Source organism: Larimichthys crocea, chromosome IX (genome assembly GCF_000972845.2).
Source record: "Larimichthys crocea isolate SSNF chromosome IX, L_crocea_2.0, whole genome shotgun sequence".
Lineage (NCBI taxonomy): Eukaryota > Metazoa > Chordata > Actinopteri > Sciaenidae > Larimichthys > Larimichthys crocea.
In genome coordinates this window covers 5908452-5927265 of record NC_040019.1, presented here as the reverse complement: position 1 = coordinate 5927265, position 18814 = coordinate 5908452, and the positions used below count along the sequence as shown (strand labels likewise).

At 41.6% G+C, this 18814-nt stretch overlaps 1 protein-coding gene across 1 annotated transcript; it reads left to right on the top strand.

The window, feature by feature from the left end:
• Window positions 1-1339: 1339 nt before the first annotated feature.
• Window positions 1340-18330, top strand: slc27a4 (solute carrier family 27 member 4). Its single transcript, XM_027282152.1, has 15 exons — window positions 1340-2076; window positions 2157-2469; window positions 3895-4056; window positions 6679-6889; window positions 7006-7189; window positions 8206-8364; window positions 9989-10058; window positions 10228-10319; window positions 10787-10896; window positions 11165-11374; window positions 11728-11854; window positions 12435-12572; window positions 12672-12836; window positions 13345-13491; window positions 13584-18330. Exons 3-15 carry the CDS (start codon window positions 3896-3898, stop codon window positions 13739-13741), a joined length of 1932 nt encoding a protein of 643 aa, XP_027137953.1. The 5' UTR covers window positions 1340-2076; window positions 2157-2469; window position 3895; the 3' UTR covers window positions 13742-18330.
• The last annotated feature ends 484 nt before the right edge of the window (window positions 18331-18814 follow it).

The window sequence follows — 18814 nt, the reverse complement described above, 5'->3', positions numbered from 1 at the left end:
CATAAACTAAGTCCTATTTATCAGATTTGTCTCAGTTTGTCGATGCACACCAAAGTTAGTCACAGAGTTCCACAAGGATCTGTGCTTGGACCGGTGCTATTCACCTTACATGTGCTTCCTTTAGGCCATATTATTAGGAATCATTGATCAAGCCAGAAGAAACCAAGGAAATAAACACTTGGATGATGTGCAGTTTTCGAATGGCCTCTATCAACTGTGCAACTCTCATCTAAAGCTATAGTTACTCTAGATGGCACAGCTCTAGCTATCTCCTAGTGGACAACGAAAAAGAATTTCTATATTGTTCAACTCCAAATACATGTGACTAAGTATAACCACATATATTACCACTATGGTTAGTATAGTATTACCACAGTAATCTGTAAACACAGTAGACTGACTGAATGTGGAAAAACTGAGAAGTATTTTGGATACAGCACTTTTTTTTAAAGACATCTCAGCCTGTTTATCTGTTTTGGAGGTGTTGTTATATATAGGTTATTATGTAATGGTTTTACTGGTTGGGCTGCATGTGCCTCATGGTTTGCCTTGATCGGCTGAAAGTGTGGATGCCAGGTCACCACCCGGCCACTTTTTAAAAAGGATATTAAGCAACTGTCACACTCGTTTACAGTTTCCTGTCTATGTCCATGGGACCGTCTAAAGGTTTAACTGTAAACTCCGGGTTGAGTACCTACATTCTTTTTAAGAAGTCCCCAATGTTGCTCTGCTTGTCTGAAACACTCAGTAAGAACACAGACTATTGGCATAAAACACTGGGTGTGTCCTTATCTGTCACTGATAATGTGTCTTCTTGGACAGATAGCGGTAGAGGAGCTTCACAGCCCTGATGATGATGGGTGTTATATGACTGTATGAAGTCAAGATATGCACAACAAAACACAACATGTGCATGCACTTTTACCTTTAATTCACGGGTCAAAGCTCATCCTATTTTCTTATCCTGATTTCTGCAACACCTATCATCAGCGTACAATCTCACTGGGGTCGGCGTGATGTGCCGTATGTTAATACACCAAATGATAGATGAGGATCAAGGTGCTCACAGGGTTGCAATGTAAAACTCTGACTTTCTTACCGATTAGTCAGTACTGCTGCGGATGCACTTAACTGTGTATTTTGCAAGAGTTAACAAATAAGTGTCACCCGGGGTAACCTTCGGCAGTGACCTACAACTGTTTCTTAGAGTAGATGTTTCATAATCTTGCCTGATTATGCAATGTGTTTCACAATATGACACATTGCTGTAATCAACACTGTGCAAAAAGTCATTTAAAAGTAGCCCTGAATTATTATATGGCCGTTGCGGGCTAAAGATAGTGTTGCAGTAATCAGCAAAAGGAATTGTCATCATTCAGTGCTGTCTGGTCATGCAGTACTTAACATATAATCAGCCACGTGTAGAATATTTTAACACTTATTGGTTGCAAGTCTGCAGGTTTTCAATTAAGCAGGCATGCAAAGGCTTTACAATTGAAGCCAGCAGCTGATGTGCGTTTGGCTGCAGTGAAAACCTGCAGGATGATGGATTATGGTTCTTAGTTTTTCTTTTCTTTTTTTATTGTGGATCTTGGCCCCCTCAGTGCCACATGATAGTAAAGCCCCGGCTATTGTTTGCCACCCTGGTCCTCCCTCATTCCTCGCTCATCCACGGGTCGGATGCGTATTCAAAAACCCATCTGAGCGCGCAGTGAATGAATGGACGTGATGAGGCGGACTCTACGGGTAGAGGCTGGGCTCATTTAACGCCACACGGCTCAGCATCATGGCCTTGTGTCACTACCGGGTGGAAACTGCTTGTGCGCGCTTGCGTGCGCGCTTGCTTGCTTTCGTTGTCTGTCGGCGAGGCGAGCAGGCAGGCAGCCAGGCAAAGGGAGGGCCTCGCCGCATTTCCTCTTCACCAGTGCCGCAAACCCCGCCCATGCCGGATGGGGGATGTTTAAAAAAAACACCACCTCCGATTTGCTAAGGCAGCCGTCCGTCAGCTTTTTATTCCAGGCACACTGATGGGACGCTGACAACGGTGGGCGGGCGCAAAGCTAAGAAAATTATAAGGTCATTTGAATTACGCTTGCTAGCGGGCTTATCGGATACAATGAACCCAGAAATGATATGAATGTTTTGTGACAATGAAGGGATGATGATCGCCGGGTCAAAGTCGACGCGCACAGCCTGGCAAATTTGACGGCCGGAGGAGAGGAGCGGCAGCAGCTCGTTGTGGTATTAACAACAGGAGGGGATCCCGGTGCGTGCGTCCGTCTCTCTCGCCCTGGGTGTGTGTGTGTGTGTGTGAAGCCCTCTCTCTGTTAAAGCCAAGCGAAGAGGAGCGGAGGGGACGACCAGGCTAGTCCATAAGCCGATCAAGGCGGAATCATCAGCGCACAACGAGTTTCACGTCTGGGATTTTCTGCGCACCTACATGCTGTGACGGTGTGGACAAGGTGCAAGGTAATGTGAGCATTTAAATCAATAAAATAAACGATCATCCACAAAAAAAAAAGCCACAGCCCGAGCTGACTGTGCGCCCCCGCGATGCTCAACTTCACAGTTTTTTATTTGCTAGGAGAAAGGAGACAGAGCGCCGGTAATGTCTCTGTTGTCCTCTGTCAACCTTGTGAGCCATCGACCCCGATTGAAAAAGGGACTCTAGAGGTGTCTCTACACTTTGATGCAAATAAAGGCAAATGTATGTGAACGTGGACGGCATATTCAGCCTCCAAGAAAAGAGGCAGTTGCCTGTCAGTCTGTCCATCCGCTTTTCAAAAGCCGATGCGCGCAATACGCTGCGCATCCTGCCTCCCCAGGCGCGCCTGTTAGTTACCATGATAGCTGTGCTTCAGGGTTAGCACCGTTTTAAACACGATCCAAACCGGGTCTTGTACGATTCAAGGCCCCTGTCTGTAAAGCGCACATGGCATGGTTAGTGAGGCGTAGTCTTGACCAACAGTGGGTTGAGCCTCTGGATCGTCTCACCATCCACTACCGCAATATGATGCTACGCGCCTTTTAAATTTCCGGGTGTAGCGGCAGCAGCAGCAGCAGCAGCAGTGCATGATGAAGCTTTCTTTGGACACTAACCTCTTAATGCATTTCTTTCCAATTCTATCATGTCGAGACATTCACAGTAATTTAATCCTTCTGTCTTTCACCACAGAGCGTCGGTCTGGTTTTTTAAATAGCAGCAGACTTGTTGAATTTGCTATGATATAGTCATCATCAGCATTACTGCCACATGCAGGGAGACAGAGCAATAAATATCCAGTCAGCATCTTGGCTGTGGAAACAAACAGAAATAACAACCCTGCAGTGTTTTTTTCTACATAGGCTAATGAATAGATAATAAGCAGTCACCTAAACCTATCCTTTACTGCTTTAGGATCATCTTCCTGGCTATCTGGTGGCACTGAACACCAATGTCAACACACTCTGTCCTCTTCTGCTCTCAGCTGTCACCATAGCTGATTTGCTTTGAGTTAGGATCCCCCCCCCCCCCCAAGGTCCCAGCAGCCCTGGGCTTTAATAGTGTATGTGTAGTGCATCTCTTGTATGTGTAGTTGTTATTGTTTTTGTTTTACATATTTCTGATTAAATACAAGACCGCTAACCTCTCCCTCATTCATTACAAGCTTGCTGAGTCAGTGGATAGAAACAGGCGCAGGATGTGTAAAAGAAAATCCTGATATTTAACATTCCTAAGTGGCCTGACAAGCATTCTGAAGATGCTGCTCCAAGATGTTTTTTGTTCGCTTGTTTAAAACCACACGTAACCTTTCTCCTACTGAACTAATGTCTGGTCTGAAATGTTTGTGAATAGTCGCCACGGTCAGCAGCTATTATCTGTATCTATTCTTACATGTGCTTGCGTTCTTTCAGGATGATGCGTCTAGCGTGTTGCACGGCCCTGCTGTTTGTGTTGAGGCTGCTGGTGGGCCTGCCATGGTACCAGGTACTCCCGGCCATCTTGATCTTCTACCTGGGAAGTGGAGGATGGAGCTTCCTGCAGATTTTTGCCAAAACAATTGGCAGAGACTTACAGTAAGTATGGGGAAGTTGTGTGCGTGGTTCTAGTATTAATGAACCCTCCCCCCCCAAAAAACGTATGGAATTTGAATGTTGTTCATCTTGCAAAATTAGATTTGCTATTTTTCATGTAGTCAGGTCTTGTGTTACTGTCTGCTGTCAAAGGGAGACACTGGAAAAAATATCTTCTCTAAGTATTTTGACCGTGACAAATTTTCTGTGGTTTTGGCTCCAGAACATTGGACCTGAAGTGAAGCAACGGCAATGAGGCTAAACTGCTGACTTTGAGCTTTATTTTGATCCTGTTAACATCCAGATTGGAAGAACCATATTAGAACTATAGTCTCATTATAGTCTCACTGCATTGTTAAAAAATGACTTTAAAAAATCACTGTGTAGCAGTTAACAATAAAAAAAAAAAACAATAACAATATGAACATTAAAAATATGTCACTGTGCAAATACTTACAGATATCTTAATCTAAATTCCTGGAAAATATATTCAAAACAACATTTGAACACATTTTCTGACAAGTCGTGGACGTGACAGTTGTCATACATATCGCATGTCTTTGTTCACACCACAGGCAAAGACATGAGTAGATATGTGAGGGCTTTATATTTGAATTATCATTCATCACCTCTTGACTGAATGAAATGTAATAAAACAGTGACATCAGGGGGGACGTCATGCACTTCATTGCAAGTCTGATTACTGAACTTTTCGCCTGTGTGAGGTTGTCAAGTGAAACGTTCTCACGTCTTTCAACCTTGAAAAACAACCTGTCACCTCTGAGAACAGCTTTGAAGAATTTACCACAAAACCTTAAGGCTCTTCCTCTACAGGCCTAGTTGTACAGCCAGTGCTAGCAACCGTCTGCATATTCCTGTCATGCGTGTTTCGAAACTTTGTGACATGATAGGTGGTCTGAAATATTTTAGACCGAGAACAATAGAGAGGATGGGGCAGGTGCACAGCTTTTAACTGTCTTGCCTTAAGCCAATATTTACTCTTGAGGGTAACCATGGTAATTTGTTTGCAGTTATGTCCTTTTTCCCCTCATTAACAAGAATAGTAGTAGAACAGGTAATTTAACAGAAAGTGACTTAACCAGTAATGGTAGTGTTTTTCTGTGTCCCACTAAATAAAAGGAGAGATAAAGATCATGGTTCCCAGGGCTATATATTATATTATTATATATTTAAAGATAAAGAAAGTCAATAAAGCTTTGTTTCAACCAGTTATCACATTTGTTGTTATACAAATATGTACAATGTTGTTTTCCCTTAACCATGTCTGAATCCTAAAAGTTAGAAATACACTCTGTTTGAAACTGTTAAAGCATGCCTTTTACACCGTGACTCATAAATTCCTATTGTGTAATGTGCTGTGACAAGGCTTAGATATTTACTCTGTAAGAAGCGCCAAGGTTCACATTTCAAGGCTTTTGTAAATTAAACTAACCTCAAGAATACACACTCTGATCCCTGCAAATGCCAGAGATTGTAACTGGATGGTTTAGTAGGCAGAAAGTATTTGTGTTTGCTAGAGTTGATTTGTAAATAGTTTTGAGCATGAATGAGGAAACCACAGTGTCAAATCACGGGATCTTTCCAAAGGTCTAAACTGAGATCAGCTTGATAAGAAGTATCTTAACAAGAGAAATAAATTAGATAGTGTGACTTATATAGTGTAACTTATGCAACGTAATGAGCTCTAACAGCTTAATTGTGGTCAAGTTTACAAATTAAATGATTGAGGGCAACAATAAATTATGGTTATTTGGACCAACATGAAACTAATCCCCTGTGTAATCGTAAAAATATTACCACCACAATTTAGCAATGAAGTAACGTGGCACAGTATGATCTTTACCTCTTTAGTAATTATCCAGTGCTCAGGCGAATGCCCACTGTCTACATGTTTGCACCATAAATGTAAATTATCAAGTGAGGTAGACTTAGACTTTGCCCCATGGACCCACCCAGCCATCTGTGTCATATTTTATGCCTAGTGTTGGCAATAAATGACCTTAGTAGGTTGAACTAAAGTTGAGCATTTTGTATTTTTGTTTGAATATCAAATTACTTTCAATGCATATTTTAGCCCTTTAGCCCCTTTAATGTCATACTATTTTTGCATATTAAGCAGTTGCAAATATTGACAGTTCTGAAAGCTTGGCCGCCAACAAACTGTCAGAACACCTTAGAAATCAGTCTAATAGGGGTGGTCAGTAGCGTAGTGGGTTAAGCGGCCGCTCCGTGTGTGGAGGCTATAGTCCTCGCTGCAGCTGGCCCTGGTTCGAATCCCGCATCTGACAGCTAATTTACTGCGTGTCACTCCCCCTCTCTCTGCCCTCTGCTTCCTGTCTATCTTCAGTTGTACTATCAATAAAGTCATAAAAGGCGAAAAAAAATAATCTTTAAAAGAAATCAGTCTAATAACCTCCTAGGTGTTCCTTGGAAAATGTCTAGCAGTAATAAAAGTATATGCAATTTTTAGCTAATGGGCCAAAACATGCAAAACTAATGCAATGGTCTTTTAGGTGAGGTGGATTGGCTTTCACATCAAAGGGCAAATGGTTATTTAGAACCATCCCAGAAAAAGTTAACTAATGTTTTCTCTTGCTCCCTCAGTGCGGCAGGTGTGTTATTGCGGGTGAAGATGAATGTCAAACGTCACCTCAGAGAGAAGAACACCATTCCCAAGATCTTTGCTGAAACAGTGCGCCGCCACGGGGACAAAACGGCACTGATCTTCGAGGGGACTGGGGAGAGGTGGACCTTCCATCAGCTGGATGAGTACTCCAACAGAGTGGCTAACCTGCTGCTGGAACGGGGTTTCAAGGTAGGTCCAAAAAATGTTGTATCCATCCAGGACTCTTGCTGTGACCCACTTTATAGACTAGTCAGTTGATGACAATCGGTTTGATAAGGCCCTCCTTTGTTTGTTTCTTTCTTCAGGAAGGCGATGTGGTGGCCCTTTTCATGGAGAACAGGTCCCAGTACGTGGGCCTCTGGCTGGGCATGGCCAAGATCGGAGTAGAGGCCGCTCTAATCAACTTCAATTTGAGACTAGAGGCCTTGGTCCATTGTGTCACCATCTCTAATGCCAAGGCAGTGGTGTTTGGCTCGGAGCTGACTGATGGTAAGAGCAGGGAGGACTGGTAGAGATTAGAGAAGCAGTGACGTTTATATTTAAAAAATCAGAGGTTTGTCTCAGATAGCTTTACAAACTGTTCGACATTGATTTACGCTGATGAGTGTTGTTCTGCTTCCGCTTTGATGAGAGCGGTAAGTGGTGCGGGGAGAAAGCAGCAGAGGTCATAAAAGTTAGATGGGTTTCGGAGGAGGTGTCTCTTTCATATCAGTCATTGGAGCTTTAACCTACTGATGGATGGAAAGAAGGGAAGACGTGGTGAAGGGGGAAGTGGAGTGATGTCTGTAATCAATCTGCAGCAGTCAAAGTCTGAGTTAGTCAGTGAATTGACTGATAAATGATGAAGGAAAACACATGCAAGGTGTATGCAGAAAACGCATCTACTAACCTGCAGTGTCTTACATTGCTTAGACATGGGAGGCATTAATAATATAAAATTGCAGCAGCTCAGTAGACTTGGGGATCTATTTCAATCTCCTCATGACCCTCTTCTGGTTCCCTGCCCAATCTCAAAAGCCCTGATCTCAACAGCTATAAAGAGTTAACGAGTTTTGAGCTGTTCATCCTGGGATTGTCATGTGCTTTATGCCTTTAAGTAATTGGAAATGCAGCCTCTTTGCTACGGAGTGGGCCAAAGTCGAGCCAGCCGGAGCGAGAGGTTTCAGGAAAAAATATGAAGTTTTAATTTGTTGTTTCTCCTCGAACACAGTCACATATTGATAAGTCTCTTGCTGTTTTATCAGACTGCACAAGATATTCCTCTTTTCTGTCTCACTCCCACTCCTTCCATCTGACACCCAAAGTTATTTTAACCAACTCTGCCCCCTCTTACCCTGCCTCGTATCTCCTTTCTTCCTCTGTTATTGCACCATCTCTAGTTTCTTTGTCTATACTAGGGCAAAATATTCCAGTGTTGTGGTGCGTAAATATCTTGCCACCTGTGACCTTTGTGATAATGAAACAAATACTTAGTTGTTATATATCTTTTTTCTTGTCTCTCACAGCGGTATGTGAGATCCACAGTTCAATGGGGAAAACGGTGCATATGTTTTGCTGTGGAGACTGGGACCCCAAACGAGTCCCACAGGGAACCGAGTGCCTAGAGCCCCTGCTCGATGCTGCCCCGTCTCATCTGCCAAGCCGGCCACAACGCTGCTTCACGGGTAAGAACACTATGCCCCATCACGCACATTAATGGCTCTAAGCAGTTCATTTAACAAGAAGCCATTTTACAGATGCTTTTGGGAGTGATTTCAAGTGATATTTTCCGTGGTTTAGTGATGAATTAGCAATCAACATTTCAGTACAGACTCTCAACAAAAGTAACAGAGCAAACTTCAGACGGTTATTTGTTTGCGTTCACTGATGGTCTGGCAGCACAGACCAGTTGATAAGTGGTGAGTAATCCTTTCGGAGCCAAGCAATAACTCAGATACAACACGTAGCTCAATCTAGTTGAATAATGAAACACTTCAATTGAATTGAAATGTCAAGAGTAATCTTTCTGCACTGGGTTTTTTTGTTTGTTTTTTCATGTGTTCATTCACAGTTTAAGTGCTGATCATTTTAAATGTTATTGTTTTAATGTTATGTCATATATTTATAGCAAAAAAAAAATATTTTAATGAAGTAATCTAAGTAAGTAAGTGATTTAACTAATCCTTTGATGCTCATAATCTTAATGTGAGAAATGTTTATAGTGCAGAATTCTCCACTTGTTACAGAATTACTGATGACTCATCACCAAACATTATCGAGGTTTCTTGTTTCTAAAGCAACCAGTGTGCAACACATGGTTCAAAGTGAGCAAGAAATGAATCACCGATATTAATAATCAATGTACATGTATCATGTACATTTTATTTATATGGCCCAAATTTGCTTCTCGTGGATTTTTAATCTGTACATCATACAATGCAATCTAGCATGAGAGAATCCACAGAGCTAATGAGTCAGCACTCAGGTCCTACCTGCTCCCTCAGCTTTGCTCTCATCATTATATGCCACATAGGCTTGCTCTAGCAATAAAACCTGTGACCTTTGGTCGTGCTCACATTTGGAAAAATACGTATCTGGTTATATGGACAGATGGCAACCAAAATACATAAGGATCAGACCGGTCAGGCCACATTCAGAGCTGATTAGAAATGTGCATATACACACAGTACGTTGTGTAGAGTGAATGTCAATGAGTACCATTGCACCAGGGTTTCTGCTGCTTTGTTAGGATTGTACACGTAGCACACACACAGCTGATTTGCTTATGCCAATTGTGGTAGCACATAGCCTCCAGAGCCAGCTGTACGTCAGAGCTCTTTCTTCTGTTTAGCAGAAGAAAGAGAAGTTTATTACAGATAAAAATCAGTTGTGGGCAGGAAAGCCAAATCCAAACAGATTGTGATCTCAAACGGATCTAGAGACAATTTATATACATCTAGAAGTCACTTTGCTTACATATCACAGTGCATCTCTGATAAAAGGGGACTTAATTGTCTAATTTTCACAGTCTTTAAAAGGGGATTCATTTTGCTCCCATCCTTAAGTGCAGTAACTTCAGCTTGCAATCAAAACTGTGAATAGGCCTGTAATTAAGGATCAAAGCAAAGCGTTTTACACTTCTGCAGAAGGGAGGATTCAGCAAAATGTTTATTTAAAAAAAAGACTAAATTGAAACAGCACACTTGAACGCAACAGAGCTTTTAATTTTTTCCAGACTCAAAACCAGTCATGGCACGTTCAGTTGTTGATATGTGTGTTATCTCACTACTGCTCTGTTGTCTGTTTCAGATCGCCTGTTCTACATCTACACGTCAGGAACCACTGGGATGCCTAAAGCTGCTATTGTTGTTCACAGCAGGTGGGAAGGAGCCGTGCAGTTAACTAACAGACACACAGGAATTGCAGCTGTGTTGATCCTGTAACTTTCATGTGTAGTGTACATACTGATAGAAGAGAGTAGAAGAGAAATAAAAAAAATGTTATTTACTTTCTTCTCCTTCCCTGTCTCACCCCACATCGGTTTTCAGGTACTACCGCATGGCAGCATTGGTTTATTATGGCTTTAAGATGACATCAGATGACGTGTTGTATGATTGCCTTCCACTCTACCACTCTGCAGGTAAAACTTTGACTGTGTGTGTTTTTACAGTTGAGATTTAAAGTTGCAATATGCAACTTCCTCTTGTCAGGAAGTCCACAATTACTCCCTTCAGTCAGTTAACTTCCTCATTATGTTCATCCTGATGAACCTTCTAGCTTGAAACAGCATCCAGCCTAAGACAGTAGCTGAAACCAGCCGCCATAACAAAAAAAAAAGTGGTGCTCATGTTCACCTGTTTTCTTTCCACTGGATCTTTTCTGGCATACATTCAGTTTCAGTGCTCTTGACTTCTTCTGCTAACAGAAAATGGTGAACAAACAACATTTCTGAAAAGTCAATTTCAGATAAATGAAGGTCATCGTGTATAATAGGTGCTATTTTAAAGGAAGAAGTAGGTTGCATGTTGTTGCCTTAAGTTATGCCTTTGTACATTTCCACGTTGAGACTGGTGTTCTGTAACTATGACTCTGTTTCTTCGTCTACAGGTAACATTGTGGGAGTGGGCCAGTGTATAATACACGGCATGACTGTAGTCATCAGAAAGAAGTTCTCCGCCTCGCGTTTCTGGGACGATTGTGTCAAATACAACTGCACTGTAAGCATAATGTAGAACACAAGTCACTGACACAGATTTAGTGGGCAGAGTAGCACACCGAGATCTCACAGCATTGCTGAAAAGATATCTCTCCTATCGTTTTCTATAAAAAGTTTAATGTTATTCCACAGTTAATCTATTTGAATCACCTTTTCATTATTGTACGCTTGGCATTAAATCAGTAATTGGTCCATTCTTATCTCTGTTCTGTCTCACTAAGCTATTTTTTGTTTTCCTCACTGCCATCCTGTTCCATTCTTCCTTACAGATTGTGCAGTACATTGGTGAAATCTGCAGATACCTGCTGAACCAGCCAGTTCGGGACACAGAGCAACAACATCGAGTGCGCATGGCGCTGGGTAACGGCCTACGTCAGTCCATATGGGAGGAGTTCATGCACCGCTTTAATATACCGCAGATCGCAGAGTTCTACGGAGCCACGGAGTGCAACTGCAGCCTGGGAAACTTCGGCAACAAGGTGGGGATGTGTCCTGCGACCTTGGGGGATGTTTGGCAATATTTTTGAAATGTGTTTGAACTGGTGTCATTGTAGAGAAATACCCTAAAATCCTCAAGACTACCACTACTCACTCAAGTCCTTTCACGTTATGTTCAAAAGGCTTTTCTTTTCTGTACTACTCTAAAATCCTCTTCATGTTATGCACTCTGCTATTCTAAAAATGTGTTTGGGTAGCTCCTCATCAACACAACACAACAGATATAGCGCTGCAGGTTTTTGGCTGGTTAGAACTGGTCTGCCGTTCCTTTTCCTTGCATCACTGAAAGCTTTGTGGTTGTTGATTTATTTTTATTTTTTTGTCTGTGACCTAGGTTGGAGCGTGTGGCTTCAACAGCCAGATCCTACCCTATATCTACCCCATCAGGCTGGTGAGGGTTGATGAAGAGACCATGGAGCTCATTAGGGGACCTGATGGCGTCTGTATTCCCTGCAAACCTGGTAGGTTTTATGTGTATGCATGTTAAACGTTACACTTGGGAAGCTTAAATGTACTCACAGAAAAAACTCCTCAGGAGCATTGCACAGCTGCTCCCATCCACATCATACACGTGATTATGAGTACAATAAAGCTGAACACAAAGCTGGGCACATGTAAATCATTCTGTTTGTTGTTTATAAATAACAAATGTTAAATGAAATGACAGATATATTAAGAGAACTTTAGGTGAAAACTCATCGTCCATGTACAAAATACTGTACATCTATCTCTACGAATGCAGCCGATGTTTTTCTTAGATCTTTAACATCATACGTTACTGACTAAGCAAGTGGGTTGAACACGCGTGTAGGTTAATAAGCTATTATAAGACTACAATGAGGCTTTTGTGAGCAAAATTATTACATAGCCCTGTGCATCAGGGCTGCGTGTGTCTGTACAGGCATGCACAGACACACGCAGCCCTGATAGAGCTCAAACAATCCAGTGTGTGTGTGAAAATGGTAATTTGATTTCACATAAATGCTAGTTATACATTCATGAATTCTTCTGTTCTCTCTGTCTCTGTCTCTCTCTCTCTAGGCGAGCCCGGACAGCTTGTTGGCAGGATCATTCAGAACGACCCTCTTCGGAGGTTCGATGGTTATGTCAACCAATCAGCAACCAGCAAGAAGATTGCTCATAGTGTCTTCAAGAAGGGAGACAGCGCCTATCTCTCTGGTTAGAGTCACTCACACTCACACACACATATTGAATTCACTGTATCCAGTGCTGACTGTCTAAATGTATCTGACATTTCCTCTCTCTCTGTCTCCTCAGGCGATGTGTTGATCATGGATGATTGTGGACACATGTACTTCAAGGACCGCACAGGAGACACTTTCCGCTGGAAAGGAGAGAACGTCTCAACGACCGAGGTGGAGGGAACTCTCAGCAGGCTGCTAGACATGAAAGATGTAGTTGTCTACGGAGTGGAAGTACCAGGTAAAATCTTTAAGTATACATGCTTCAGTCATCATACTGTGTTTTTTAATATGGCCTACTCTAAAGCTATTGTGACATGAAATCAATTATGGCAGTTTCAAATGTCATCACATATAAAGCTGCTCAGACTCCGCAGACTGCTGACACCAAGGACAAATCACAGATGCCACTTTCCAGTCGCTGTGATTAGATTGGATAACGTTATTAATCGCCAGAGGGGGTGAACTAATTTGGCATGCACAGTGACAAATGACGAAAGATGCACAAGTCACACAGATCACAGCATACAGAATATGAAATATTTCTTGTGATGTGATGACACTTACACAGAAACTAACAGAGTACTAGCACTAATCTATGAAAGGGAAGTGTACAAATGAGATACTGTGTGAAGACATAAGGAGGGTTCTGCGCAGCATTCATGGCCTCCTTGCACAAACACAAAGAAGCATCTGTTTGACATGAAACCTGCACAAAATGAATCCTCTGCCATCTTCTGTGTGATCAGGAGCAGAGGGAAAGGCTGGAATGGCAGCCATCGCTGATCCGTCTCACTCCACTGACCTGGAGAAGTTTGTGAAGGACATGGAGAAGGCCCTCCCTCCGTACGCCAGACCTGTGTTCCTCCGCTTCCTTCCGGAGGTTAACAAGACAGGTAAACAGTTTTTTTTTTACAGCAGTAAGACAGTCAAGATATAATAATTAGATAATTCAAATACCTACATCATCTCTCTGTCTCTTTTTCAGGAACTTTTAAGTTTCAAAAGACAGATTTACGTCGGGACGGCTTTGATCCCAGCGCTGTGTCAGACAGACTGTACTTCCTGGATTCCAGCAGAGGGCGCTACACGTTGCTGGACGACGAGCTTTACCGCTCCATACTGACAGGGAAACACAAATTGTGATGACCAGGCTGACCACTACATGTACACACAGACACACACGCAAACACACACACACACACATACCAATACAGATACAGAAAAGAAGACAATTTTGTTCGACCAGGATAGCAGAATACAGGAACTTGTCCCCATATACACAAGTACTACAAGTAATAGCCATACACACTCCATGCAGATTAGACTCAAATGCCAACACATTTACTCATACACCCACATAAACGTTGTATTCCCACTTTGCTCTTTAAAATCCCTAAAAACAAACGTATGCACGCCACACACACACACACAAACACACACACATACACAGCACCACTCCATCCATCCCTTCTGCAATCTCCCCCGGCAACTCCTCTCGCTACCTCAGCAAACACAGAGAGGGGCACAAACCTAATAACCAGGTCTATTTGGTAACTTGAAAACCACCCTTCATAGCCACACAGTTCCTCCCCACACAGGTCTCACTCAACCACCCCTGTCCATCCTGGTCCATCAAACCAGATGTGTTGCTGGGGGACACAACTGGGAGGGGGATGTGGAGTACAGACTGCCTGGCATCAAGAATGCAAAAACTTTGAAAATTACAGAAAACCACAGACTTAAAGGATGCTGAGGTGGAGCATGGATTCAGTACAAAAAGTATGCGGGACAGAGGAACCCATGAGGACCTAAACTGTCTCTCGGCTCGTTGTTTCGTCAGCGAGATTGTTTCGTGAAAGACTGAAGTCTCAACTGTCGACTTCACCTGCACAATTTAGCCTGCAGTGACAAACCTGTGTGACAACTAGCTCTCCTCCAACTGAGTTCACTTGCTTGAAAGTATTTGCTTAAATTCTCTCGATCTTCTCGTCATCGTTTCCACCTTTTTTGAAAATGAGCCACGAAACTCTATTTTTTGTTTTGTTTTTTTCGGAAAAAGGGAATAACATAAGGATGTGAGGGATTTTTTTGGAAGTGACATGTAACTCGCGGTTACAGAAGAGAAATTAGACCGGTGGTTGAAGATGACAGATTCACTAAAGTGCAATAGGGCTCCAGCGTTTGCAGTGCAATAATCAGCTGCACAAGCACTGATATAAAACAAAGCTTTGTTTTTGAATATGTTTGCATCACACCAAATATATTTAAGTTCTACTGTTTGTTTACATATTTAAGAGAGGTTTTAGTAATTTATGTTGTTGTAAAAGCTTTCTCTTTTGTTATAGTGCAACTGTATCAGGTTTTTTTTTTTTTTTTTTTTTTTTTTTTTTTTTTTTTTTTTTTTTTTTTGCTTTATGTGTATCCAAATCCGTGCTTCAGTAACTCTTGGAGTCCTCAACAATGAAGCTGTAGTAAACATTTGATATCAGCTGCTGGAACACAAAGTCAAGTGATCTGACTGATTCAACCCTGGGCTAAATACATGGGGGCTATTTCCACAAACAGGACTTGTCCACATACTGGTGTGCAGTATGTTTGTCTGGCTATATTGTGCAGGTTTTGTCCTAAAAGGTAGACTACCTATCGTAGGGTGTGTGTGTGTGTGTGTGTGTGTATATTCTTCTAAAACATACGAAGAGGACTTGACTGAAGATAGAGGAGCACCAAATCACCCAGTTGGCGAGGACTTGCGTTTTCAACAATACTCCTGGTGCTAAAGTGAGATGTTCTGCCAGATTCAAAAGAGCCGAAAGATCCAAAGATTTAAAGGCAGGAGTAGGGTACACTGTCACAGAGGAGGTGCGTCAAAGCAGAGCGGTAGAAGAAGAGAAAATGTGCTTTGTCATCGATGTTTTGTCTGTTGTTCGCAGTAGCTGTCATCAGAGGTTGTAGCAGCATGAATGAGCATCAGCAACCACAAGCAGAGCACTGTGCCTTACTGTGAGTTCACCTCCCAGATTCACAGGCCCTGGTCCACATATAGTCTCTCACATGGTTCCCTATGTTGGACTTCATTCAGCTTCTATCTACCATAATCTAATTTATCTGTCTCCGAGTTCCCTGTCGTAGTTGCAAAGCTGGCCTAAATCTTGGGAGCTCATATTTTATCCTGAAAATCATCTGCTAAGAATTTATGGCAGCCCAGCAACTGGCACCTTTATCCTGCCAGGTGCAGAAAGAGTTTGTGTTGATCTCTCAATGGGCAAGAGTCCAACATTTTGCAAGTCTGCTGTCTTTACTTAGTCCCAGCTGTAACCTTAATTTGTCAACTAGCTGTCTTATTCGTTACTTGTTTGTTTCTCGGTTTGTCTTCTAGATATTGTTCCCCTAAGTTTCCTTTTGGTCAGCACCTTTTATACCAAGCCTTTATCGTCTTTCTGCCAAGCAAGCACCCCAATCCTTTCCTTTAATCCTTCTCTAACCCTACCCTCTATCTTCCCTCTCCCTCTCTGTCCGTGGCCCCTCCAACCCCTCGAGCTGGCACTTCTTGTTTGATCCTCGCTGTCTCCGTCAGGTTACCGAGCCTCGTTCTCTGCCGTGTCTGCATCATCTTGCTGTGCTCATGTTGATTCAGACAATGGTATAAGCAGTAGTTAATTATATTTCAGAAATGTCCTAATTGGAGTTCGTTGAGTGTTTGATGGAGGGACTGGTGACATGAAACTCTAACTACACACTCCAAACTGTTTGCAAATATCTTTTGCCGATGTGTGCTGTGTGTAATTACCCTGTGACTTTTTGTCTTACCTTTTGCGACTGTCCACATCCTGAGTCACCTACAGTACGGCCAGGCTGGCTTTTGCCAACGGTGGTTGTGTAATGAGTCATGTGAAGAAGGCTGTAGTGTAGAGGACTTATTCTTCATGAGTTTTAGGCTGCTTTGTTTTCTGCAGACTGATTCTCAAGATGTATAAACGGCTTTTCTTAGTTCATACTTTGCACTGACTGACTGACTGACACAGCTGACCATGACACAGTCTGCTGACGGTGATCCTCAAAGACCAACAAAGCCATTTGATAGATTTTGAGTTTCATCCCTGCTTCCCTCTGTGGTGTGGAGTCTCTCTCTCTCGCTCTCTTTCACTTCTAATAATTCTTTAATGATGAGTGTGAAATGTTCTCATGAATGTCTGAAAAAGAAATGAGTGACCAATGATGAAGATTATGTCGTGAAGTAAAGTGTGATTTACGTATCTTAAGGGAACACAGTTTGGCTGTTATGATGCTTGTGACTGAGGGTCACGCTTTGTCAACCCTGACTGAACAGCCCCACAGCAGATCACTCTGAATAAGATGTTTCTATTTTCACTTTTTTTTTTTTAAATGACTTTAAATTATTATTTTTAAAGGAACTGTTAATTATACTTTGATTGTTTCACTGCTTCATGTGTTTACTTTTGGTTTTCTTTGCGTGAAATCATAGCTTTGTGATTTTGTTGTTTTCAAAAAAAAAAAAAAAACGGGATTCATGCATGAGTGTAAGACAATCGAATGGCAGTTGATTTTTTTTTTTTCTCTAGCTTTTTGTAAAAGGCACTCGGAGCCAGCCAGGGAGCAACCTTTTCTGGATTACAGTGGTTGTATGTTGACCAAGAGCCAATTCGCTATTTCCCAGCTTATAAATATTGTTTTGACAAGTTGATGGCAAAGCAGATAAGTCAGGTGTAAAAAACCTAAAACGACTGAAGGTCTGCAGGATGTGACATGTTTGTGGGATGTTTGTGGGTGTGTTAAGGTTTTGAGACACCTGTTTGACCAGAGGGGGGCGCTGTGTCCTTGGCAAGACACACAAGTTTCAATGCCATCATTTTTATCATGCAGTGTTTGGATTACTAATGAAAGTAACTACAACTACTGTAGATTAGACATATTGGTGAAAACAAACAAAGTGTGGGATTTTTCCATAAATTTGTGAATCAAATTTAAAACCTCAATGTTTCCAATGGCCTGTGGATATTATCAGTTGTTCACTATTATTTGACCAATTGACCAATTATTGCCAGCTCCTAATACACTTAAATCGACTACATAAAATGTTATGGTGATGTGAATAAGTTTCTTAAATTGAGCTCCAAATTGTCATCAGTCTTTCCAGCAGATTAGATATAATAATTACTCTCAGAGTAACTTGTTAATTGTTTGCCGTGCTTTAAAATCAAAGATCATAGATACATTTATAATTATGTGGATATTAATCCAGGTAGGCCATGGCCCTGGCTGAGGAATTGTGTTTTATCATATTTCTGTGTCTCTGGTCTGACTGTTCCTCATGCCTCTGATCAACATTTGTCACTCAGCTTTTTTGCACTTTTTTTTTGTTTTTTTGTTTTTCCCCTGCCGTGGTCCTCAGGAACATCAAGCAGTGCAACAGAAGGAAACAAGTTTGTGCACGTCTGCCGATGTGTGTATGTATGTGTGTGTGTGAAAGTTTTTTTTTTTTAATTATTATTATTTTATTTTGTTGTCTCATTGCACAGGCGGCAGCTCTCAGCTTGTGCAGAGTGTGTAGTGGAGGTCTGTGAGGTGTGCTGTGTGTGTGAGACACACACACATTGATGTCCTCTTGTCCACTGAAGGCTAGCTATATACATCATGCATTTCAAGAAAATGAGATAAAAGCAGTGCTACAAATGGAAAAATCATTATTAATAAAAAACTATTTAAATTGTTCACTTGGGCTCTTGGGATTGTGGTTCCACTTTTTTTTCAGATTTAATACTTTGGTCGATGCCTGATTGTTGTGTTTAGCTAATCCAGATAGATTTTGACCCCCTTTTAAAAACCTAAAACATGCTGGTGATATTGCAACAGTTTCAACGATAACAGCACGGCCCTTTACCCTAAAAAATGTAGTTCTTTTTCGATGTACCAAACATTGGGTCACACAGTTCACTTTGGGTCACGCTCAGATGTTTTCCTGTTAGATGACTTCCAAGTAAAATTTTAAAATGCTACATTTGTCCAAATACATGGACATTTAGTTTTTTTTTAGTATAAATAAATGATGTATTCATAACAATTAAATTTATTTCATACAATCTATAACTATTCTTCCCAACTAACATACACCAGAATCTGATCTCATTTCAATTTCACAGCAAAGTGAGGACAGAAATACTAAAACTGAATAAAGTGAAAATGGAAATGAAAAAGGAG

Excerpts from the sequence above, each read along its gene's own strand:
- slc27a4 (XM_027282152.1), top strand. The coding sequence starts at position 3,896 with ATGATGCGTCTAGCGTGTTGCACGGCCCTGCTGTTTGTGTTGAGGCTG. Across the intron at positions 4,057-6,678 it reads ACAATTGGCAGAGACTTACA|TGCGGCAGGTGTGTTATTGC; the intron begins GTAAGTATGGGG and ends TTGCTCCCTCAG. Across the intron at positions 11,375-11,727 it reads TGGGAAACTTCGGCAACAAG|GTTGGAGCGTGTGGCTTCAA; the intron begins GTGGGGATGTGT and ends TCTGTGACCTAG.